Raw genomic sequence first — 25,502 nt, 5'->3', positions numbered from 1 at the left:
AGCTGGAGCCTATCCCAGCTGACTATGGGCGAGAGGCGGGGTACACCCTGGACAAGTCGCCAGGTCATCACAGGGCTGACACATAGACACAGACAACCATTCACACTCACATTCACACCTACGCTCAATTTAGAGCCACCACTTAGCCTAACCTGCATGTCTTTGGACTGTGGGGGAAACCGGAGCACCTGGAGGAAACCCACGCGGACACGGGGAGAACATGCAAACTCCGCACAGAAACGGCCCTGCTGGCCACTGAGCTTGAACCCAGAACCTTCTTGCTGTGAGGCAACAGTGCTAACCACTACACCACTGTGCCACCCCTCTCAGGTCAGAGAGCCTGAAATCCGATAGCTGTACTGACACTAACATGCAAATTGCAACACAATACATTCGCACACCATTTGCCCGAGTAGTTCCCTGTTTTACTTCAGGATTTTTAATCTAGCTAACATTTTCAAATGGTGCCAACTTCAGCATTCATGAAGTTCCTTCATCAGGTACTGGGAGGGGTTTGGGCTGTCATATGTGGCTTGAAGCGATTATACAACCCCGATTCCAAAAAAGTTGGGACAAAGAACAAATTGTAAATAAAAACAGAATGCAATAATTTACAAATCTCAAAAACTGATACTGTATTCACAATAGAACATAGACAACATATCAAATGTCGAAAGTGAGACATTTTGAAATTTCATGCCAAATATTGGTTCATTTGAAATTTCATGACAGCAACACATCTTGAGCAACTTGTCTCCTCAGTCCCCAGACGTTTACAGACTGTTGTAAAGAGAAAAGGGGATGTCTCACAGTGGTAAACATGGCCTTGTCCCAACTTTTTTGAGATGTGTTGTTGTCATGAAATTTAAAATCACCTAATTTTTCTCTTTAAATGATACATTTTCTCAGTTTAAACATTTGATATGTCATCTATGTTCTATTCTGAATAAAATATGGAATTTTGAAACTTCCGCATCATTGCATTCCGTTTTTATTTACAATTTGCACTTTGTCCCAACTTTTTTGGAATCAGGGTTGTATAACAAAGCTCAAATGTCAGACCACCTCTTGGGGGGCGGGGGGGGGGGGGGGGGAGTTCGACCATCAACTAGTATCAAGGTTGCTCTGGCTATTAATATAAGCCAAATCAACTGGTCATTTGAAATGAACGGAGTTAATCTGAAACTAAAAACAAAAATATATGGAAATAGCGTGAACCTTTAAATGAATTTTTAAACCAGGAAGTATTGTTAATATCTTCCATGGTGTTTTAAATCCATGTGATTGAAAAGTTCAGGAATAAAAAGCTCAAATCATTAATTTATATGATGGCACATACTGTACACTCACCAGCCACTTTATTAGGAACACCCATCCACCTCCCGTTTTATGCAGTTATCTAAATCAACAGCACAATGCATAAAATCATGCAGCTACAAATCAAGAGCTTCAGTTAATGTTAACATCAAACATCAGAATGGGAAAAATTGTGATCTCAAAGCATGACTTTCACTGTGGCATGGGTGTTGGTTTGAGCCAGATGGACTGGTTTGAGTATTTCAGAAACTGCTGATCTCCTGGGGGTTTCTCTCTCTCTCTCTCACACACACACACACACACCAGTCTCTAGAGTTTACACAGAATGGTGTGGAGAAAAAAAAAAAAACATTGAGTTGAGTGAGTGACAGTTCTGTGGGTGGAAACATCTTGATAAGAGAGGTCAGAGGAAATGAACTGATTGATTTGAGCATTTTCGCCAGGAAGGATATAGCAATTCACAGCAACTCTTTACAACCATGGTGAGCAGAAAAGCATCTCAGCATGCAACAGCAGAAGACCACATTGGGTTCCGCTCCTACAGCCAAGAACAGGAGTCTTTGAATCAAGAACCAGTTCCTATTAATAAGTGGCCAATTAATATAGGTCCCTTATTATTCTTAAGTGAAAATGCATTGTGATCAAAAGTGATTGGGTCCTTGAAAAGCTTTTACTTTGTAAAATGATGCAAAGATGTCCGTGAACCTCTGGTTCAAGTAACAGGATGTAAAGATGTTATAAATGCCAAAAAGCCAAAACCCTTCCCACACCAAGTGGCGCACAGGGCGGCACTGATCTCCGTTTCTGTAGCCCTCAGCCTCTCGCCTATTAACAGGATGCAAAAATGTTATAAATGCACTTACACTTTAATTTCAGTATGTATAATCCTTATTCAGGTGTAATCCTGATACTCAAATGGTAGGATGCAAGTGCATAAACTCCCTATACTCATCTCATTATCTGCAGCCGCTTTATCCTGTTCTACAGGGTCGCAGGCAAGCTGGAGCCTATCCCAGCTGACTACGGGCGGAAGGCAGGGTACACCCTGGACAAGTCACCAGGTCATCAGTGGCAGCTCCAGAGATTTTTCCTTAGGGTGACAAAGGAGGGGCATAGGTTCCAGGAGGGGGGCATAGGTTGTCGATGCAGCAGTTTATGCAAATCGTAGAAATCATTTTTACTTACGCTCAAGAAAGACTCACAATCAAGTCATCTTGTCAAATATGTATTGAGCTATTGTACCATCAAGGAAAACGGATTCAACCATCTAAACCATCTTTTCTGAAAGTATATTCCCAAGCAATGAATGGAACTATTCTGCCCTAGCCATGTATCAAAAAATAGACAGATAGCGAACGGTTTAGATTGTGGATCTTTACTGAAGACTTCAAACTTTTACAGAAATCGAGGATGAACACATCTGTATAACTAAAAGAAACAAATTTGCGAACTATTAGCGTTCATTTCGTTGCCTAGCATACACAGAAAGTAAAACATAACTTACAGGCAGGGCCGTAACCAGGATTTTTCAAATACCGAGGTCAAACATTGCGATACATCTTATTTGCCAAAAAAATGTCCTAATATGGTGACTTTTAATACATTTTGGAAACGAGTCAAAATCACAAGCCCAACAAGATGAACATGTAGCGATCTGAACTGCACGATCACAAAAGTATTTTGTGTGTGTGTGTGTGTGTGTGCGTGAGTGAGTGAGTGAGTGAGAGTTTGAGTGAGTGATGGAGTTTGAGTGAGTGAGTGACAACGCAATCTAGCCGAGCCTGAATGGACTTCAGTTGCTTTTTTAAAAATATATGCCCTTTTCAATAGCAAAATACTAGACGGTTATTGGACAAAACCGACTAAAACGCCACATTCGGAGACTGAGCCTCACTGGAGATGGGAGTCAATAAGAGGGGCGGGACAAGACTTCCCGAGAGGAGGCTCATCTCCAGCTGGTGATCGGAGGAGGAGCTGTGAACGCGGCTGGGCTCTTCATGATTGACAGAAAGCAGTCAGAGGTGGTACATCATGTTGTAAATAAAATGTGAACATAAGTTTGCTACCCGTTTTCATTTCCGTTCGAAAATACAACCAATGATCAAAACAATAGTGTCTTGTGTTCACGTTAGCCTATAGTCTGGTAAGTTAGCAAAATAGCTCAAGTCTCGTCAGTATCCAATAACTTCATAAACAACAGGTCACGACTGTCCAGCCTTTTCTGATCTGAAACGCACCAAATCAAATCGAAAGAGAGAATAAAAGAGTTTGTGCCGCCTGGAAAACAAAAATCCTATCTAGCTAAGTGGCTTCGACTGTTGTTGCTTGAAATGCTAATTAAAATTGCACTGTTAATGATCATAAGCATTCCGGCACATAACTGTCAGTGACTGGCAAAATTAACTCACCTTCTTCCCTCTTTCTTTTTCTCTCACTTGTTGACTTTCCAAAGCTGAGTTTGGTTTGTTTTAGTGTAGTAGACTTCTTCATCTTATGTCAATTTTCAGATTCCACGACTAATTGACAAACTGACTGGCTGCGGAGTCGGACCTTGATGAGAACACTTCTCAGCTCTTGTATATCCCATGGTGCTTAGCTGACTATCGCGAGGCTGCCTAAAATGAAATGTTTCCAATGTCGGATATTTCAGCTTCGTTTAAAAATGATTATGTGGATTTATTTTTAGACAAACAAATGAGAACAGGGGGATGCAAGCTGAATTTAGAATTTTCCCCCGATCAAAGTCAGAACGATTTTCATCATATATTAATTTCACAGGGGCGGCACGGTGGTGTAGTGGTTAGCGCTGTCGCCTCACAGCAAGAAGGTCCTGGGTTCGAGCCCCGGGGCCGGCGAGGGCCTTTCTGTGCGGAGTTTGCATGTTCTCCCCGTGTCCGTGTGGGTTTCCTCCGGGTGCTCCAGTTTCCCCCACAGTCCAAAGACATGCAGGTTAGGTTAACTGGTGACTCTAAATTGACCGTAGGTGTGAATGTGAGTGTGAATGGTTGTTTGTGTCTATGTGTCAGCCCTGTGATGACCTGGTGACTTGTCCAGGGTGTACCCCGCCTTTCGCCCGTAGTCAGCTGGGATAGGCTCCAGCTTGCCTGCGACCCTGTAGAAGGATAAAGTGGCTAGAGATAATGAGATGAGATTAATTTCACATTTCTGAGTGAAAAAAAAAATACCGTGGGGAAAAAATGCCGAGGACATGACCTCGGTGTCCTCAATGGTAGTTACGGCCCTGCTTACAGGTATAGCTACTACCGGAACCTAGCGAGACAGCACTCCATACATCCAACCAATGACTGTATAGCCTACTGTATCCAACAAAAAACTAATGTTTTAGAAAAACTAACGTCTCTGATTGTAATAAAAATATTGATAATAAAGATAGCTGGGCTAAAAGAATAATTGAGTACCAAATTGCATTTAACATAGAAAGGACAAGACTGTGTTCTATCAGGTGAAAACAATTTGACCAAACTCTTTGCTCCAGCACGTTGCCTCATCAGAAGTCGAGCATTCAGAAGAATCACAACAGAAGAACGTCTCTTTCTGGGTGAAACCATTTCAAAATTCCAGGTGTGGGGTGTGAAATAACGTAAATAACGGTAGGTAGAGGTGAGATGAGGGCTTAGTATCTCTATAGATAGATAATTGAATTTCAAACATGTGTTTTAATAAATAATTCTTTTTTAAAATAGGGGGGCAACTGTGGTGGCAAGACATATTTTTACAGTGGCAACTGCCACCTTTTCCCACCCCTTAAAACCACGCCTGCAGGTCATCACAGGGCTGACACATAGACACAGACAACCATTCACACTCACATTCACACCTACGCTCAATTTAGAGTCACCAGTTAACCTAACCTGCATGTCTTTGGACTGTGGGGGAAACTGGAGCACCCGGAGGAAACCCACGCGGACACGGGGAAAACATGCAAACTCCGCACAGAAAGGCCCTCGTCGGCCACAGGGCTCGAACCCGGACCTTCTTGCTATGAGGTGACAGTGCTAACCACTACACCACTGTGCCGCCAACTCCCTATACTCTCTGGTTTATTTGGAATAATCCAAAAAATCATTGTAATAATCTACTGAAGGGGTCAAATCTCATGCAGGCAGCAACAAACTTCAAAAATGTGTAAAAATAAAATAAAAATACATTAAAAAAAATAAATTAATTAAAAAAATAAAATGCGTTCTATCAATGTCAAACCCAAACACAATCAACGAACAAGGCTCAGTAAGGCAGTATTGCATTAAATGAGACTTTGCAATGTGACAAAGGAACATGAGGGCATACAAAAATTATTCATGGGATGCACTAGGAATAGGTGCACACATTAGATAACATAAAACACACAGGTAATCAGACAATGGAAGCAAAAAGAACTCGAAACAAGATAGTGCAGTACTCATCATACTGAGAAACTCCGCACATGCTGAAGATGGGAACTGGTAACAGCATGAAACATCCAGGTCCAAACAAGGTCTTCAATTCTAAAAATGCTTGAATATATACGGCTTCACTATAATCATCTTCAACCTAGCTATGCTCTTTTCACAAAGAAGGTCTTGAGGCTTTTTAATGAATTGTTGTCTGAGCATCAATTCAGATATTTTGGTTTATGTAGCAACATAAAATGGAAAATAAAAAAGAAGAAGAAGCAGTCCAAAACAGAGCACCTGAGCTTAAATTACTCGCTCGCACAGTGGATGACCAGATACCCGGATGCTTCAGCACCAAACGGCATTCGTTTTGGGCCTCTGCAAGGGGGATGACCTCCTCACTGGGATGAATGTTGTTACGCAGTTCATCACGTATCTGTACAGTAGCACAACAAGACAGAAAAAGCAGCAGATTTTAGACATGCAAGCAGTGGCAGCTGGCCCATAGGGGCGCTCGGGCGCCGCCCTCCCAGATGTGGAGGGGAAAAAAATATAAAATATATATACTGATAATAAAAATTTGTAAATTATACACATATATATCAAATTTTATTATCAGTGCCAGTTTTACTTAATAGTGTATGCCTACATGCAATCTGAATTATTTAAACAACATTTCCACCAACTGACCCTCATTCAACAGTGAATTTGCACTGACAGACTCGTATCATTTCTCTTCTTGGGCGCTCGTCAAAGCGGCCCAGAAGTGCAGCGAAATAGCCAATCGTGTATGGTTGCTAGGGAAAAATAAATATTTGGCCAATCAGCATTGCCGAATTTAATGGTTTTGGGACGCTGGAAATTTCACCCCTGCTACAGAAAATGTAGCGTGCTCTCTCTGGTTAGAGATGATGTTCAAAACTAGACTTTTGGTTCATACTGGACAATAATCACATCTTTCTCGTCATAGTTTGTATTCGCAACAAGAGTGTCAACACTCAGTGCGTTTACTGTACATGCACATCCAAATCGAGCTACTGTCAGTAATCGAGCTAAGGGTCCCAGCAGGGGTGCCAGAGAAATCCAATCCTACATGCACACAAGGAAATCGAGCTATTGTGTGAGGTACATTGTGCACCCGAGCCACAGGTGGCGCTACACGCCCCATCGTGTTGGTACACTTCCGGTTGTCATCATGAAGAAGAGCTATTCAAGAGTATAAACAAAGTTATCAGTTCCGTGTTCACAAGAAGAACGACGACGAGGACAGCAACATCGATATATATATATATATTCAACTCCTTAAGCTGAATGAGCATGAACTCTATCTCCTCATTGCTCCAGAAGTGCACGTTTCTACTACTGTTGTCATGCCGACCAAGGCTGTTGTGTTTCCCGCTTGTGGTCTCATCACTCGTCACTTCTGGAAGGGGCAGTGCTGAAGTAAGTAGCTCGACAGGGTTTACATGCACTAAGTAGCTCGGCTACAATCGCATAATCTAGGTCGCGTAGCTTGATTACGAGAAATCCAGTTCAGTTTGATTTCAGCCGAGCTAAGGTGTTTCCATGGCATTTAGAACTTCGATTTCAGTCGAGCTACGGCAGAAATTTGATTTTCTCTATGTGCATGTAAACGCACTGACTGTGTTTCACTACCCCCCTCTCTCTCGTTTCACAGAAATGCACCTAGCTCAGAACACACACACCTCATTTCATAGTCACTCTCTCACACAGAAATCTTACACTCACCATAGAATCAGACACACACACACACACACACACACACACACACACACACACACCACCTCTCTCTCCATTTCTTTTCATACAATCACTCAGTCCCATACTCACCTTAGAAACCTTCCCCCCCTCTCTCTCTCACTCATTCACACACACAGTTGATTTGTATAGATTCAGCTGAAATCATACCCTTGCTGTAAACTTCTCCCAAGAACTTGAATATCATATTGTATTCGATACCGTTCCTTTCCAAAGCATAAATGAAGCCTAATATAGCTGTAAATTGTTAATTTATCTGTGAAACTGCTGATTTTGAGAAGGAAATTAAATTATTATTGTGGAATTGTTGTCATTTTCTGACTGTTCATTTGAATGCTTATACTGGACTAGGCAGGGAAACCTATTGGCACACCAGGCCCACCAAGAATTTTTTTTCCACCAGCCGCCACTGCATGCAAGACTTTGGAAAAACATGCTAGAGAAGGTTGGAGATTGACACAGCCTGGGATTATAATGGAAAAAGACGCAGTAGAAACAGACGGCAATAATGATACATTTCATATAGATGCATGGGAAATATATCGTTATAAGCTTGAGGGCTTAAGCACAATCACATGATGTCCTTCGAATAAGAACTGCTTTGAAATATTGTACAGAAGCAGTTCTGCTTTACATATGAAAAAAAATGTTTATGTGGAGCATTTTGCCATACAAGTCCCTGTGTAAGCTGTTACTGAAGATATAATAATGTATTAGAACAAGTACATTAATATAAACCTGTGAAAATATATTATAATAATATATAAAATATATTATATAATATATAATATATATTATATATTATATATTATATAAAATTTATATAAACCTGCGGCTCTGAAATTTGCAGCTGTGAAGCTCATGCTGGGGGGGGGTCTGCCCCTCCCCAGAACATTTTGAAATGTACATACCCTCTGGTGCATTCTCAGCGAATAAATTACTAACCATTTCCCTGTAAAATGCAAAATCTGGATGAAATTTCTGCCAGATGTGTGTGTGCTTGGCTCTCTCAGTTACCCTCTGTAGTACGCTGTCTGGCTCTGTAACATAACTACATATGCTATGGCGTGGTCATGTGGTCTGGCTCAGCCAATCAGAGCGCGAGAATTTATCAACAAACATGGCATCACTTCCAGTCATGCTAGACCCGAATCGAAGACAATTTCATGGTGGAATAATTGGATTTGCAGCAAATTATGGGTAGTGGAGATGATATAAAAATCGCTTGAACATTGAAAGGCAAGTTTTTTTTTGTTTGTTTTTTTCTGGGACGGAGTAGCTGGTGCAGACCGTCTGTGTAGGCGGAGAAAACCACCAGTCGGCAGCGCTTGTGGACATTTCCTTGTACATATATTTATAAAACTACTTGGTGGTGACATTAGATGTGGATTTTCTGGGAAAGTTTCAGGTTTTTTGTTTCTGGGTCAAATATTCTTTAGCTTACATTCATTTTTATTTCTACACTATGCCCAATTCCTCCTGCAGAGCCAGATTTAGTGCAAATTTGGTGATTTTTTTTTTTTAATTTGGTGATTGAAATTTTTTTTTTTTTTAATTTGGTGATTTTTTTTTTTTTAAAGGCACCTGATTCAGCTCATCTACGGTATATTACCAGGCTTAGTAGATGTGAGCAGGTATAGGTTCTGATGTTTAAATGAAGGCCATCGCTCACCTTCTCCACTTTCTCAAACACTCGGATGAAGTTGAGCCTCAGCACGCCTGCCAGTTCTGCCTCACTCCAGTTCCTACTCAGTAGTTCTTCTATCAGAGCAGGGTATTTCGACACATCCTCCAGACCCTGAGGAAACCTACAAGCACACACACACACCAACACTCAGGACAAATGTTTTAAACGTTTCATGAGATTATGGCCAGATGTTTGCCATTTATACAAGTTTGGAACAGAAGTCAAACGATTGAGAAATGTGAAAAAAAGGAAAAGTTCTCTTACGTGCTGGCTCCATCATAGTCACTTCCGATTCCAATATGTTCTGCTCCAATCACATGCTTAAGATAGTCAAAATGGTCTGCAGGACACAAGATTAAGATAAAACATTTCAGTATAGAGGAATATTATATATAAAAAAAGATGCAATATATATTCTGTATACTGGTTTTCAAACATAAAACCTTGTTATTGATCTTTGGAGTGGATATCAGAACTGATATGTAATGTCTAGCAAGCCCTAAGGAGATCTTTGACCCTAAAGCTCCACACGGAGCTGATCGCAACAAAACACTAATTTTCCACAAGTACTTGTGCCTCACAGCAAGAAGGGTCTGGGTTTGACTCCCACAGCTGACTGGGGCCTTTTCTTAGGCTTTAAATAAAAATAAATTAATAAAAGTTTGCATGTCGTTGAAGGCTTTTGAAGGCTCCAGCTTCCCCACAATCCTGACAGATAAGTGCTATAGATAATGGATGGAAGGCTGGACAAGTTTGAAAAATCCATTTTTGGCCAAGAATTAACCTCCTGGCAGAGGCAAAAAGGTTTTTGAGCTACATTATCCTTAGGATAAGAATAACCAATCCTGTTTAGCTCTTTTGGAACACAAAACACATGGAGCCAAACACCACATGGCTCTGATGGATTAAACTGGACACTAATGTGATAGAAGGCTTCATGATGCAATGAATATTTAACAGTTTTTCCACGAAATCGAGTCGTACATTAGCTGATAGCCGACAAGGCACATAGCACCAAGTTGACTATGAGCCATGTACGGCCAGATTGAGTGGAATAACTGTTTTATTCTATCCACATCCACTGGATTTTGAGAAACAGCATTTTTATTTTTTGCAAATATGATAAATAAAAACTTTATACAAAACGTCCACCAAAATAATTTCTGCTTAGAATGTAAACAAACTGGCAAAGTCACAGTAGCAATTTGTGAAAAATGCTATAATAAATATAGCTGCAAGCAGCAATGCGGGGCCAAGCAGCCACATGCTAAGAGATTGATGTAATGTTGGAGAGATGGTCATAACTTGTGCTGACCTTGAAATTTTTAAATGACCTTCAATGGGGCATCCAACAGTGTGATCAGGCATTGGAATTTTGTTTCTAACCAAAACACATGAGATATGAGCCAAAACACATTTTTACAAATTATAGCGCCCCCTATTGGTCAATTTGCATCAAATTTGGTGTGGACCCTTCGGGAGGGGTGTGGCTTTATGTCGTTAAGTTTGGTTGAGATATGTCAAAGGGCTGGCGAGATATGAGCTCACTTCCTGTTTGGCGTCTTCGCCACTAAATTTGATTGGCTGCTGTGCAGTGACAGTTTTATCAATCGCTCCAAAAAATAGACCCTATATACACCATAGTCTGAAGATGGTCCATGTCAATTTTCATGAAAAACAGTCAAAAAAATGTAGGAGAAGTAGAATTTTATTCAAGTTTAACAAAATCCAAAATGGCGGAAAATCTACCCAGGCGGAAAATGACGTCATAGGGTGCATTGGAATCGGCTTGGCCCAAGGATTCCAGGGATACCAAGTTTTTGAGAATAGGATGTACAGTTCAAAAGTTATGAGCAAAAATGTATGTCAAACTTTGACCAGTTGGTGGCGCTAGCGAGTTTGAGGTGGCAACATGAAATTTACTGAGAAGAATCATGAAACTGTCCAGAATCAGTGTGCTAAATTTCATAACTTTTTACCATACGGTTCTATAGGCTGCCATAGACATCCTATACGGAAGAAAGATGCTTGAAATAAGAAGAAGAAGAAACCATAGAAACACTAGAGGTGCCTGCAGCTCCGCTGCTTGGCCCCTAATAATTCTTGAAAAAAAAATAGATATGTTCTTACCATCAAAATACTTTTAATCCATATTTTGTTGCTTTTTTTTTGTATGTTTTGGGGTTTTGTTTTTGAGTAGAGTTTTTATTTCATCCTCGGTTGGTTCAGCAACACGCTCCGCCATTTTGTTTTTCTCTACTCACAGTATATGAGCCGATAGCCTAGTAGTAGAGTAGCCAGAGCATGTGATTGCTCATATCCAGTGAATGTGGATAGAATAACTGACAGTAGACCTTGAGCCACTAGCTATTATTCAGGAATATTTTATAGTTGGTTTGACTTTTTTCACAAAAAAAAAAAAAACGTTATGCATGGGCATCTACCGGTACATGTAGCTAGATTTTGGTTTCGTCTGGCAACACAATTTTAATTGTAGTTCTATTAATGCTTCAGGTGCTGCATTTTGTGAGCTGTCTTTTGTGTAACTTGTCTAATTTTAACTGTGCTTTATGATAGATATAAAACATTTAAGGTTTTAGATCCATTTCCTTACTAGATTAACCATTGTTTGTTTTCTGCTGAAAGCTTTGCATGTGCGGAACCTCCTATTTATTCCATAAAAGACACAGTTATTAGAGACCAAGATCAATTTTTGATGGTAATTGGTTTGCATATATTTTACATATTCTTTAGTAAAAGGAAGGGGAAAAAAAGTGCTTGAACTCACTAGCGACAAGAGAAACATTTGCTTGAGTACCACAGGCTATAAAAGCACTGCAGAAGTTCACCATGATGAGCCCTCCATTTGCTTTCTAGTGTAGGAATGTAAAGGATTAAATTAATAAAAAGGACACGTTAGTAGTAGCAATAATAACAAATAATAATAAACAACAACAACAATAATAAGCATATTATGGTGTGCATTTTACAGAGAGATGATGCGAGGCACACAACATTTCCAGAAAAACAGGACATTTCAGACAAAAGTCCTACATCTATGCAAGCAAACTGCTCCTGAGGTTGTTTACATCCTTTATTTATTTATTTATTTATGTGTCACATGCACACTTCAAGCACAGTGAACTTCATCCTCTGCATTTAACCCATCTGAAGCAGTGAACACATGCACACACACCCAGATCCTATTGCCTTTTGCTCATTTCTTCAAACTCTATCAGAACACTATACAAGACTCTAAATCTAGTGTAATATACACGCTCTTCTGGCATATACTCTCTCTTCAATATAGTTTGGAGTCACCAGCATGAGAAGCAGGTCATCAGGGACGTTGCGTGTGTTGTTACAGATGGCGTGGGCGGAGGAGTGGCTGAAGATGACTGGAGCTCTGGAAAGTTGCAGCACGCTTCGTGCTGTAGCCCAGGAAGTATGAGACAGATCAATCAACATTCCCAGCCTGTTCATCTCACGCAATACTGCCTGGAGTAATGAGCAGGATGCACACAATAATAGATTAGGTAGCAAATAAGGCCTCACTGTTCAAACAAAGACTTCCTCTTTCTTATGGACAGGCATGACAAGACAATGGGCACACCATCAAGACAAGTTCTCTCATATATAATATATACTGAGAATCCAGCAGAGATATTGCGCCTCTTATTAGCCATGGCCTAATGTTTAGAGAAGCAGCTTTGGGACCAAAAGGTCACTGGTTCGATTCCCTAGACCAGCAGGAATGGCTGAAGTGCCCTTGAGCAAGGCACCCAACCCCCAACTGCTCCCCAGGCTGCTCTGGGTATGTTGTACGTTGCTCTGAATAAGAGCGTCTGCTAAATGCCGTTAATGTAATGTAATGTAATATGTTCATAAATGTGGTACTAGTCCCTTGAGCAGGGTTGTCAGCATTGTGGTTTCATAACACATTCAGGAACAAAGTTGTAAGTGGAAAAAGCAAGTCAAAAGGAAAATGAAAGTACAGACACTGTATCTACAATGTACAGAACAGCTTCAAACTCCGGAAAGCTTTGACAGATAAACAGAAAGCAACTAGTGCAACTCCTATTCATATCCATGTTTGTATTTGCTGCATTCATTGAGAACATAATCTGCTCAATACCAATAATGTATTCATATTCAGTTACATTACACACACACACACACTAAAGCTTTGTGTTAATGTTTTTGTTTATTACCTTGCCGAAATCCGTCAAGGAATTGTTGGCTCTCTTGTAGTAATGGTACAAATGGGAAGAACTTTCTGCCCTACGTTAAAAAAAAAAAATAAATAAATAAATAAATAAATAAAATGAGTGAGAAACATCAGCTCAATTACCTTGCTACACACACACACACACACACGACCACTGAGTAGATGTTATCTAGATGGTGCACATTTCTCAAAACTGCAACACTCAAAAAAGTGACACTGACGCAAGTGTGTTTCATGCGAACTGTACCAGCCACAGCAATGTTGCGACGACTTTTGGAAACATTCATTTAAAAAGATACAGTATCTACAGTATATTGGGCCTTCATGAGACATTAATGAACCATGCCGGATACACGCTACAACACACACAGTACCCTGTTGATATTACTGTTACTACTACTACTACTAATAATAATAATAATAATAATAATAATAATAAAGTGTGCATGTGCTTACCAAGGTGTGTTGCAGGTGTGTGTGAGGGTCAGAGATCTCACTCCCAGTTGGTAGAACATGCGTAAAGCTGGTAGACTGCTATCGATTGCATGGCCTCCTTCTACACTGATCAAACAAGCTATCTTCTTTGAGGCATTCACTTCTTCAAAGCACACACATACACACACCAAAGCAAGTTATGAGTGTAATCTCTCAGGCAATCTTCATTCACTTGAATGTGGGAAGTGCAAAATGTGTGGTGATATGGAAAAAGAGCTCCTGAATGAGCATTATGTTCCTCTAATTGCCCTTTTCCCATGTTTTATAACTTCCATTTATGGGTGTGCCATCATGTCTGTTGCTGATGGATATGGAAAATGAGAAAAAGGTATGTATGAACGCATCTTACGTTATGACTGAAAAATATCACCAAATGTATGGCATGCAAATGTGCAGCGTCTAAAGTATACACAGTATAAGAAAATATACTTCTTATCCATCTGGTAATAGTACATATTATACAATTCAACAGCTTTAAAAGAAATTAAAAATTTACAGGGTTTTTTTTTTAGGTCAGGAAAGTGGGAATAGGTTTGTTTGTTTTTCTCTCCATATACACTGAGTAAATACCTGCAGCAGTGGTAGCCAACTCCAGCTCTGGGTATTCAGTGCACATACGTCGTATCACATCAATCTGCTCCAATGCCAGTCTAACAGCGTCCTTGTCCTGAGCTGTACATAACACATACGCTGCAAATATCTGGCAGAGGAAAAATTAGTCTTGGTTTATTTATATAGGGTTTTGAATCAGTAGGGCATTTATTCACTACAGGATATTGAATCAATATAATGTATTTAATTAGTAGAGTAGTGACCAAAATCGAGCTCTTTGGCATTAACTCAACTCGCCGTGTTTGGAGGAAGAAAAATGCTGACTATGACCCGAAGAACACCATCCACACTGTCAAGCATGGAGGTGGAAACATTATGCTTTGGGGGTGTTTCTCTGCAAAGGGCACAGGACTACTTCACCGCATCAATGGAAGAATGGATGCGGCCATGTACCGTCAAATCCTGAGTGACAACCTCCTTCCCTCTGCCAGGACACTGAAAATGGGTTGGGGATGGGTCTTCCAGCACAATGATGACCCAAAACATACAGCCAAGGCAACAAAGGAGTGGTTCAAGAAGAAGCACATTAAGGTCATGGAGTGGCCTAGCCAGTCTCCAGACCTTAATCCCATAGAAAACCTATGGAGGGAGCTGAAGCTCCGAGTTGCGAAGCGACAGCCTTAAAACCTTAATGATCTAGAGATGATCTGCAAAGAGGAGGACCAAAATTCCTCCTGACATGTGCGCAAACCTGGTCATCAACTACAAGAAACGTCTGACCGCTGTGCTTGCCAACAAGGGTTTTGCCACCAAATACTAAGTCTTGTTTGCTAGAAGGTTCAAATACTTACAGTATTTCACTCAAAGAAATGCAAATCAGTTTATATCTTTTATATGAAGTTATTTTCTGGATTTTATTTTTTTGATGTTTTGTCTCTCATAGTTAAAATAAACCTACCATTAAAATTATAGAATGTTCATTTCTTTGTCAGTGGACAAACTTACAGTACAAAATCAGCAAGGGATCAAATAGTTATTTCCTCCACTGTATGTTGCGTGATGTGTATTTTTAGGTTGTGTACGCACAGATGTAAAAATCTTCTGATCAGTGAACACAAGGAAGCATTTGTTTATGCAAAGTGCATGCTATCGTAATAGAAATGTTAGGCTTTCATGCTGTAAACCCAGCACTTGATACCTGTGCTACCGCTTTACAAACTGGAGCTCTAGATGACTGACTCTTACATGTACAGAAGTTTTCCTAAAAAATGTCATATGCTATGAACGATTTGAACGAAGTCGTAATTGAACTCACAGGCATCTAAACATACACACATGGTATTTTGCAATCTGCACTCACTGCATTTTGGACATAGTGCCAAAAGTAATTTGTATTTATTTATTTATTTATTTATTAAATAAGTATTTATTTTAAAAAAATCCATTTAGGTTCCTTTGTCAAAATTGCATTTGTAAAAATTTACTGCAAGTTCCCCCCTACTAATTATTATTTAAATCCTGGACTCATTATGAGCAGATGATCTGAACCAGCCATGTCAAAAACAGGCACTGGAAGGGCACTCAGTAGAGTGCATACTGCCACCGAGCCACATATCAACCTTAAAATCAAAAATCACTTGAACCTAGGAGAATACTAAAGCTGTCCACCAAATTTCATGTAAATCCATTCACTACTTTTTGATTCATGTTGGGAAAAGACAAAAAGAAAAAAAATCCTGGAGCCACATACACATCCAGATTTCCATCAAAATCTAACCAATTGGACCTGGCGACTTGTCCAGGGTGTACCCCGCCTTTCGCCCGTAGTCAGCTGGGATAGGCTCCAGCTTGCCTGCGACCCTGTAGAAGGATAAAGCGGCTAGAGATAATGAGATGAGATCTAACCAATTATTTCTTGGCCCATGGCTCACCTTTTCTCAGAATTTCATCAAAATCTGTTCACTACTTTATGAGTTACATCGGGGACAAACAGAGGTGAAAACAAAAGTTGGCAGAGGTAAAAATAGCCTCAATTAGGCTGTAGCTCATACCGGTCACTGTTGTTGTGTGTGGGTTTGAAATTTCAGACACCCATAAAATCGTAAATATGACGACAGGTGGCGCTACCATCTTGACAACTTTTACGCACACCCACCTGGGGAATACTGCATGTGAAATTGATCAAAATCTGATCAATCCTATAGGAGGAGTAGTGATTTTTGTAAATTGTGGATGGACGACGACGACGGATGGACGGCGTGTGATCGCATAAGCTCCTCTGGCCTGGTCTGTGACCAGATGAGCTAAAAACTGCTCTGTGGTCACAATGAACACCATCTTTACTCGTTACAGTCATCATAACTTCAAAGCTCTAGCACTGAAATCAGAATGCTGCAAAATTAATTCAATAACTTTATTTAGACACTGCTTTTTAACAATTGACACCAAGCCCCAAAAGCAGCTTTACAGAAATCTGGATGTAGAGTTACATCCTTAATGAACAAGCCGGAGGTGACTGTGGAAAGAGGGGACCCTCCCTGAGACAACATGAGGAAGAAAACTTGTTGTTGTCGATGTCTGCCCTTTATGTTGTGTGTAGTTTATTGCCTGCAATGTTTGCACTCACTACACTCTTGCACTTCATGTTGTATTTGTAGATTTGTAATCCTGTCATGTTTAACATAGCACCATGGTTCTGGGGAAACGTCGTTTCATTTTAACTGTGTACTCTACCAACTGTATATGGCTGAAAGGAAAAAAAAAAAAGCCTTGACTTTGAAAAACTTGAACCAAACTCAAAAAAGAACCAGTCCTTTTCTGTGCAAAACCAGATAGTGGTATACAGTAAATAATGACTCTTCCACAGCTGTATACAATAATATATATATATATATATATATATATATATATATATATATATATATATATATATATATATATATATACATACATACATACATACATACACACACACACACACACTGCAGGACAGATGTTGTAATCTCGGCACTCAGAAATCTTACCCTGGTCCCGTGAGACACCAACACTACCCGCTACCCCAGTCATGCCACCATAATGGCCATATTTAACTCTCAATCTCAGCAAAAATTGAAAATAAATTAAAAATACACCAGAACATTCCCAAGGAACAATGTAAAAGCAGACACTACCTGTCCTCCAACATGGCCCGTTTTGAGTCGGGTAATATCTGTAGCTGTTTTGGGGCTGTGGTACACATTAAACTTGCTGAGTTGGTTATTCCAGCGCATGCGGAGGTGCAAAGGGAGGTCGTTGTGTCTGTAGGCATAAAGGAAAATGATTGTGTATGTAAATGTGAGGAATGGTACACTTTCACACTTAAAAGTAAGTTGAATTCGGTTTCTCAGCTTCGGGTGTATTTGGTATTTTTGATTTTAAGACACCCTCTGTCCGGCCACAGATACTGTACAAACTGCCAACAAACAGATTTAAAAACTAAATTTGTCCTGCTCTCCATTGGCCTTTTAAATAACTTTAGGGTTAGAAAATAGCTCATTGTGATTTTTATGTTGTAGTCATTGTCTCCTTATTATTTGTCTGATGTTTGTGTGGATAATGCTGTCTATAGAACAAAGTACCCCTCAGGGACAGTGAACACATCCTTAATCCTGGATTCTTGTCACCAGGGGTTAAATTGGGCCGGGGCTCTCCGGGGCTGAGCCCCGGCACATAAGCTCGGAGCGGATGGCATATGATCACGCACACATCAAAAGCAACAAACCCTTTTCACGATTTTCAGTTCTGAATAATTAAATATCGTTATATTAATCAATAAACCCATGACTTTTATGAGATAGATCATAGTTTTCCTGATAACAAGATGACCTGTCAAAGCTATTTAGAACAGAACTTGCGATCAGAGATTCTGGTTTCTGGAACACTGCGTGGGTTGCCAATTCCGCTTTTTATAAGGGACTTTGGGGTTTCTTTTTTTGTGAGCTCGCTTTAAAAAAAAAAAAAATCAGAAGTCGTGGTTTGCGGGTTTTTGGGCTTGTGTTTCAGCGTTGTGACTTGTTTATAATTTTCTCCGTACACCGTCTCCCCTTTTACCTGCATACGATCCTAATCCATCAGAGGTGCTTGAACGAACTGTCTGTGCATTTGGCGAGTTCAATTTCCATAGTCCCCAGTTATCGACAGAAATTAGCCAGGGGGAAGGGGGAGATGTCAGTTAAAGTTAGCTACTGAGATTGACCAAAAGTTGAGCCTAACATTGCCTCAAGTTAGCTACCTTTGGCAAACATAAACAAAACACTCGTCTTGTGCTCTAGCCTTAATTAACTGTCGATACAGTCAATTTCACTTTTATACAAGAAGGTTAATAAATTGTTTTGTTGTCTTGGATTTTTAGAGGTCAGCAGCTAAAGGTTAAAAATGAGGAAAGCAAAGAGGAGGAAGCTTACAGATTTCTTCAAAAGGTGGGCAGCATCATATTTTTTATTATTCAAAACAAAATATCAAGGGGCGGCACGGTGGTGTAGTGGTTAGCGCTGTCGCCTCACAGCAAGAAGGTCCTGGGTTCGAGCCCCGGGGCCGGCGAGGGCCTTTCTGTGCGGAGTTTGCATGTTCTCCCCGTGTCCGCGTGGGTTTCCTCCGGGTGCTCCGGTTTCCCCCACAGTCCAAAGACATGCAGGTTAGGTTAACTGGTGACTCTAAATTGACCGTAGGTGTGAATGTGAGTGTGAATGGTTGTCTGTGTCTATGTGTCAGCCCTGTGATGACCTGGCGACTTGTCCAGGGTGTACCCCGCCTTTCGCCCGTAGTCAGCTGGGATAGGCTCCAGCTTGCCTGCGACCATGTAGAAGGATAAAGCGACTAGAGATAATGAGATGAGATGAGACAAAATATCAAATAATACTGAAGAGGGGAAAAAATAATACTGATCTAAATATGTTGTGTTTTTATTTTTAGACAGTATGTGTTTAGCAAAACACATACTGTCTAAAAATAAAAACACAACATATTTAGATCAGTATTATTTTTTCCCCTCTTCAGTATTATTTGATATTTTGTTTTTAATAATAAAAAATATGATAATGATTATGTTCACTGTATTGTTAATATTATTAGTGTTTTATTATTTATTGTTAATATTTAATTTAATGTTAATTTATTATTATTTATTGTTAATATTATTAGTGTATTATTAGTGTAATTATTATTGTTATTATTATGTATTCAATTATTTATTTGGCATGTGGTGCTTTTTGTATTGTCTAGAACATACATAAGATGAGCATATTATAGCAGCAAAATAGAAGCACAATCATTTGAATGCAGCAAAAGTTTTGCTGCATTCAAATGATTGTGCTTCTATTTTGCTGCTATAATATGCTCATCTTATGTTCTAGACAATACAAAAAGCACCACATGCCAAATAAATAATTGAATACATAATAATGACAATAATAATAAATGCTTCCAATGTTATAGTGTTGTTTGTATTTGGTTGCATTCACTGAATGAATATATTTGATTGACAATTTGAATGACAGTGTTTTGGCATATTTAACATTTATCCTCCAAAATAAATCAACTGTTTTGGTTTAAGATTGTGCAAGCCTTCAAATTTTCTCACTGAACATTTCTCCTTCACATTTTTCACCTGTAGGCATGTGACAAGATTTAACATGATATTGCTCAACCTACCTCTGTAAAGTCAGCTAACAACTTATTAAAATGCACCAGAATTCAGCAAATAACATGTATGATAATAAAAAACTTCTGGGGGAGGACCCCCAGACCCCCCACTAATCATTTCCTTCAAACCAATGTACAACAACCTGTACAATCTGTTACATTGGCCAACCAATCTACATTCAAACTGCCATAATGTGTAGGGGGGCACTACAAGACACACATAGGCCTACAACACACAGATAAGGTGTATATCTCTGTGCAATATGATATGGTTATCAAATTAGAGGGTTATTTTCCAAAAAGTATATTGGGGCAGGGCGGCGGGGGCAGGGGCGGGTACGAGGCAGAGCCCCCCCACATAACCAATCCCAATTTAACCCCTGCTTGTCACCGTTTCGCAATGCACAAGCAGCTACTTGTAGCACAGACTTTCTCGTCAAGGCAAACAAGCAAACAAATGGACATCTTACAGGTTCGGTTTCCTTCTAAATATATTTAAAAAAAAAAAAAAGAAAGAGTCGTCTTGGTTTGTTAAATAACAACCCAGCAAAACTGCAACTGCAAATGAATTTCGGTTTTTAGCCAAGAGAGTAAAATTGCAGAAACATTTTGCCATGCCCCAAAAAAACCAAAAAAGGGACCAAGTTTGGCTTCAAGGATTATTCAAGTGCAGTTACATCATCTGTTGCACACAATCCCGGTCGACATGCAAACCATGTTTAGTTTTCAGTTCAGTTTAGCGAAGAAAAATTCTTATGAAAAAGGATCAACTTGGCAACAAAATACTAAAGCAGATTTTCAGTTACCCAGCAATTCATTAATGCTTAATATTTCATTCAGGTATCAGAATTTTCAAAAGTGAAATTAATTACAATTTATCCAACAGAACATCCATCCATCCATTATCTGTAATCGCTTATCCTATGCAGGGTCGCAGGCAAGCTGGAGCCTATCCCAGCTGACTATGGGCAAGAGGCAGGGTACACCTTGGACAAGTCGCCAGGTCTTCGCAGGGCAGACACATAGAGAAACAACCATTCACACTCACATTCACTTTAGAGCCACCAATTAACCTAACCTGCAGGTCTTTGGGGGAAACTGGAGCACTCGGAGGAAACCCACACGGACATAGGAAGAACATACAAACTCCACACAGAAAGGCCCTCGTCGGCCACTGGGCTCGAACCCAGGACCTTCTTGCTGTGAGGCAACTATGCGAACCACTACACCACCATGCCACCCTCCAACAGAACAAAATAATAATAATAATAATAATAATAATAATAATAATAATAAATTAGTAGTAGTAGTAGCAGCAGCAGCTGTGGAAAAAGCCAAGAACATCCATCCATCCATTATCTGTAGCCGCTTATCCTGTACAGGGTCGCAGGCGAGCTGGAGCCTATCCCAGCTGACTACGGGCGAAAGGCGGGGTACACCCTGGACAAGTCGCCAGGTCATCACAGGGCTGACACATAGACGCAGACAACCATTCACACTCTCATTCACACCTACGGTCAATTTAGAGTCACCAGTTAACCTAACCTGCATGTCTTTGGACTGTGGGGGAAACCGGAGCACCCGGAGGAAACCCACGCGGACACGGGGAGAACATGCAAACTCCGCACAGAAAGGCCCTCGCCGGCCACGGGGCTTCAACCCGGACCTTCTTGCTGTGAGGCAACAGTGCTAACCACTACACCACCGTGCCACCAGCCAAGAACATTTCACAGAAAAGGTAAAAAGGGTTTTAGAAAATGAAGATACTAAGATTCTATGGGATTTTTCAATACAGATGGAAAGAAAGATAGAACATAAACCAGATATCATTTTGCTGGACAAAAGAAAGAAAGTCCATTTCGTACTTGATGTAGCCTGTCCGTTTGATACAAGAAACATTAAAAAAAAAAAGTGAGCATTATACTGCTTTGACATATGAAATCCTCAAATGCCATAAACAGGGAGTTGAAAAAGTTGTGATTCTACCTACTGGCATTGAAACTTTAGGCATAGTTACAAGTAATGTAAGAAACCTTGAAAAGACAGGAAGCAGTTTTGGTGTGGCTGTATTACAGGAAACCTATTTGCTTGGAACAGCTCATGTACTTCGAAAAGTCCTGGATATTAAATGAACAAATCAAGAAGAAAAGAATTTTAATATGAAGAAAAAATTGGACTTAAAGACAAGATTAGACTTGGAGAAGAGTAGCTTGTCATCTTAGGTCATGGGTAGAGGCCCAATGAGAAGACTAATGAGCTGGTTATTACATCAAATACCGTGTGTATAATAATAATAATAATGCTGGTTTCTGATTTTACCCTGAGTGCTGTGAATTTTGGCTTCAGGTTCGAGAGTTTTGGGAAACTTTGGAAGGCAATGACATTTCCCAGGACTGCAGCCAAATAAACTTGGAGTAACACTTCCTGTGAATTATCTAAAGTGAGAAAAAGCAGCAGGCATCATTACCCATCTATCAGTCGGTATTTAGACATCAGCTCCAAAGTTTTACTGGTCAAACTGGAACCAGACTGCACTCCATACAGGAAGATGAAGAAAGCCCAGCACAGGCTCAGCTCACATACACTTAGGGCTTTTAGAGCCAACATGGTCTGGTTCTCATGAACAGCTATAAGCACATAAAAGATTACTCACACATAATTGTACTTTATGCTTTTAAAACAAATCTGTACATTATGTGTGTATTTTTATTCATGGTGTTCAGGATACAGCACAACACTAGTCAATATTTAAACATTTCTCGAGTGGACGTGAGCAATGTTATCTTCAGTATTCTTTTGTACAGTATTTTCTTACCTTTTTATATCTGTTAGTTTACGTGTTACAAGTACATTCAGTTACTCTCTAGCCGCTTTATCCTGTTCTACAGGGTCGCAGGCAAGCTGGAGCCTATCCCAGCTGACTACGGGCGAAAGGCGGGGTACATCTGGAAAAAAAAAATTTTCAGATATCGTCAGCTCCATAATTATTGGTACCTTTCAAGATAATGGGGATAAAATGATTCTATAAAACATGGCCGTCAACCATACAGCCCTAGAAAGTGTAACACAACAATTAAATTTACAGTCATCTAGTGGAGTGAAGCTGGAAAATATGACTAAAGAGCTAGTCCCTATTGTTCCACTAAGGGGCAAAACAAAGCATTAGCTCAGAGTGGTAAAGTCAGCTACTGACAAATCGTGCTAATGATATTAAATTCTTCATCAGCAAGTGAAAATTTGACATTTAATCCCAATCAAGTTCCATCTCTTCATCCGTTTAAGTGATACATGCTTAATCTAATTATTCACTAAGAATTTACTTTTTTTCTAGATAAATGAACATACTTAACAGGAATTTGTGCGTTACTGGTCTATTAAACTGATCCACTTGACACTGGAATATATACAGTGCTGTGCAAAAGTCTTAGACCCCCTATTTTTTTTGCATGCAAACTTTGTTATAGATTTCTGTTGTAGGACTTCTACATTATGGAGTCAGGACAAAAATATTTTAGAGTCCAAACGTTCGTTTTCCAGCAAAAAATTAAACGTTATAGAAGAAAAAAAAAAATGTTTGTATCTGAGCAGCATATTACATAAGAGAGCACTTTTCAGATTAAAAAAAGAAAACATAATGAAGGCTACTGGGTTTTGGTGCAAAATTAAAAAGCAAGTGTGACAGTCAAAGTGTCCAGAAGAACTGTGGCTGGTTCTGTAAGATGCTCAGTAAAACCTACAGATCATTTCCGCATAAAACTGCACTCTTTGTACCAACGACTACCTATTTTTTTTTTCTAAGCAAAGGGTCGTCTCACACCAAATACTGACTTTCATTTATTATGGCTTACTGCTTACAATATTTTTTTTAAATATTGAAACATTTAATTTCATTATTTTTTAAGCCATTTTTGGTCAACAGCATTTCTTTACATGTGCCTAAGACTTTTGCCCAGTACTGTATATTATATAGCTTGTAATCTAAGTGTATTTACCAGCCCTGGTATAAACTTTACATGCAATGATACAGTTTAGTCCAACGATCACACCATTTTCAAACTGCACATTTTACAAACACTGTTTAAGTCAAACATCAAAATCAATAATGCATGAAACATGACTGCATGAAAGTTGCTGGAGCTATCGATAGAATCGTCTGTTGTAACTGTACATGTAAGCAACCTCATATTTTCCTGTAAACTCAAAATATCATGCACTTTGTGTTCCTTATATATAATTATATAGACATTGCTCATTTTCATGATTACATAACAATGGCATTTAGCAGACGCTGTTATCCAGAACAACATTCAACATACCCAGAGCATTCTGGGCTCAAGGGCACTTCAGCCATTCCTGCTGGTCCATGTATTCGAACCAGCAACCTTTTGGTCCCAAAGCTGCTTGTGTAACTATTAGGCGACAATCATGAAGGGTGCCAATAATTTTGGAGTGGACTCAATTTTAACTCGTTCCTTTTGCGAAATTGAATAAAAGCACTGTTTAGATATTACACTTCCTCGTGTGTTTCCCAAATGTGCCTTCATTTACACCCATCATTAATTTCTAAGTGAAAGTGGTGGAGTGTTTTGAAATATTTTTATAATAACATGATACAAGAAGATTCATGTCTGCAAGTCTATCCTGTTTTATATTGCATTAGCAGTGAAGTCATATTCTGTTTTTTTTTTTTTTAATACTCAACTCAAGTGAAGTGAAGTGAAATGACTTAAGTGAAATTATTTTACTGGTATTTATCACCACTCATATCCTGTAGTCTAAAAAATTCTGCCAAGTTCAGGCTTAATTATGCATTGCTGAAAACATACCATATAAAAACTGATTTTTAGCATCTTTAGCAAGCTTAGTTTTTATGCATGATTATTTACAAAATACATTTCTCACCATAAAATTACCAAAACATTTTTTTTTTCCAGTACTCACCGTGTTAGGGAAGTCTGACAGCTCTGCTCTGTTGTGAATCCTCATTTCACCACCCAGATGATCTGCTCAACCTTTAATACAGAGTTGAAATGGCGCCCTCTGGTGGACATAGCTGAATATACACAGCTGGAAAAAATGCGCTTTATGCTGCGCTCATTTGCAAGTTATAATAATAGTCTTTCCTCACTTCTGTTTTGAGTAGTAAGAAATTTAAAATAGTAAAAAAAAAACATAATTGGTTCTCCAAAAGCATTTATTTTGTAAATGTTTAAACCTCACTTGTATCCTAGAGTTATAGGCTTGAATGGTTATTAGATCCTGTTTCACTGAGATTTAAAGCTTCGTGCAAAATTTTGGCATGAAATCGCAACATGCAATAGTGAAATCACTTTATCTACCTGGTGAAAAAGTTCTTTCACCAGAGTTAAAG

The 25,502-nt window shown here is 39.5% G+C and overlaps 1 protein-coding gene across 2 annotated transcripts; it reads right to left on the bottom strand.

The window, feature by feature from the left end:
* Nucleotides 1–2,676: 2,676 nt before the first annotated feature.
* On the bottom strand, nucleotides 2,677–25,279 carry dpep2 (dipeptidase 2). 2 transcript variants are annotated; one of them, XM_060911565.1, is made up of 12 exons: nucleotides 25,073–25,278; nucleotides 22,947–23,076; nucleotides 22,599–22,758; nucleotides 17,623–17,749; nucleotides 14,471–14,600; nucleotides 13,862–14,003; nucleotides 13,389–13,458; nucleotides 12,499–12,675; nucleotides 11,966–12,050; nucleotides 9,442–9,517; nucleotides 9,163–9,298; nucleotides 2,677–6,147 (listed from the first exon to the last, which is right to left on the bottom strand). In XM_060911565.1, exons 3-12 carry the CDS (start codon nucleotides 22,736–22,738, stop codon nucleotides 5,935–5,937), a joined length of 1,296 nt encoding a protein of 431 aa, XP_060767548.1. In that variant the 5' UTR covers nucleotides 22,739–22,758; nucleotides 22,947–23,076; nucleotides 25,073–25,278; the 3' UTR covers nucleotides 2,677–5,934. The 2 variants fall into 2 exon arrangements, with proteins under 2 accessions (XP_060767548.1, XP_060767549.1); XM_060911566.1 differs by lacking the exon at nucleotides 22,947–23,076 and having other exon boundaries at nucleotides 25,073–25,279.
* Between the last annotated feature and the right edge of the window lie 223 nt (nucleotides 25,280–25,502).

This window comes from Neoarius graeffei, chromosome 27 (genome assembly GCF_027579695.1).
Source record: "Neoarius graeffei isolate fNeoGra1 chromosome 27, fNeoGra1.pri, whole genome shotgun sequence".
Lineage (NCBI taxonomy): Eukaryota > Metazoa > Chordata > Actinopteri > Siluriformes > Ariidae > Neoarius > Neoarius graeffei.
Note: the sequence above shows the minus strand (reverse complement) of the source record. Positions and strands in the feature narration are given on the sequence as shown.

Coding starts and splice junctions, on each gene's coding strand:
- dpep2 (XM_060911566.1), bottom strand. CDS start 22,738: ATGTTGGCTCTAAAAGCCCTAAGTGTATGTGAGCTGAGCCTGTGCTGG. Junction 12,676..13,388: donor CCTTGACGGATTTCGGCAAG/GTAATAAACAAA, acceptor TCATTACTCCAG/GCAGTATTGCGTGAGATGAA. Junction 6,148..9,162: donor TGTTTGAGAAAGTGGAGAAG/GTGAGCGATGGC, acceptor GCTACTGTACAG/ATACGTGATGAACTGCGTAA.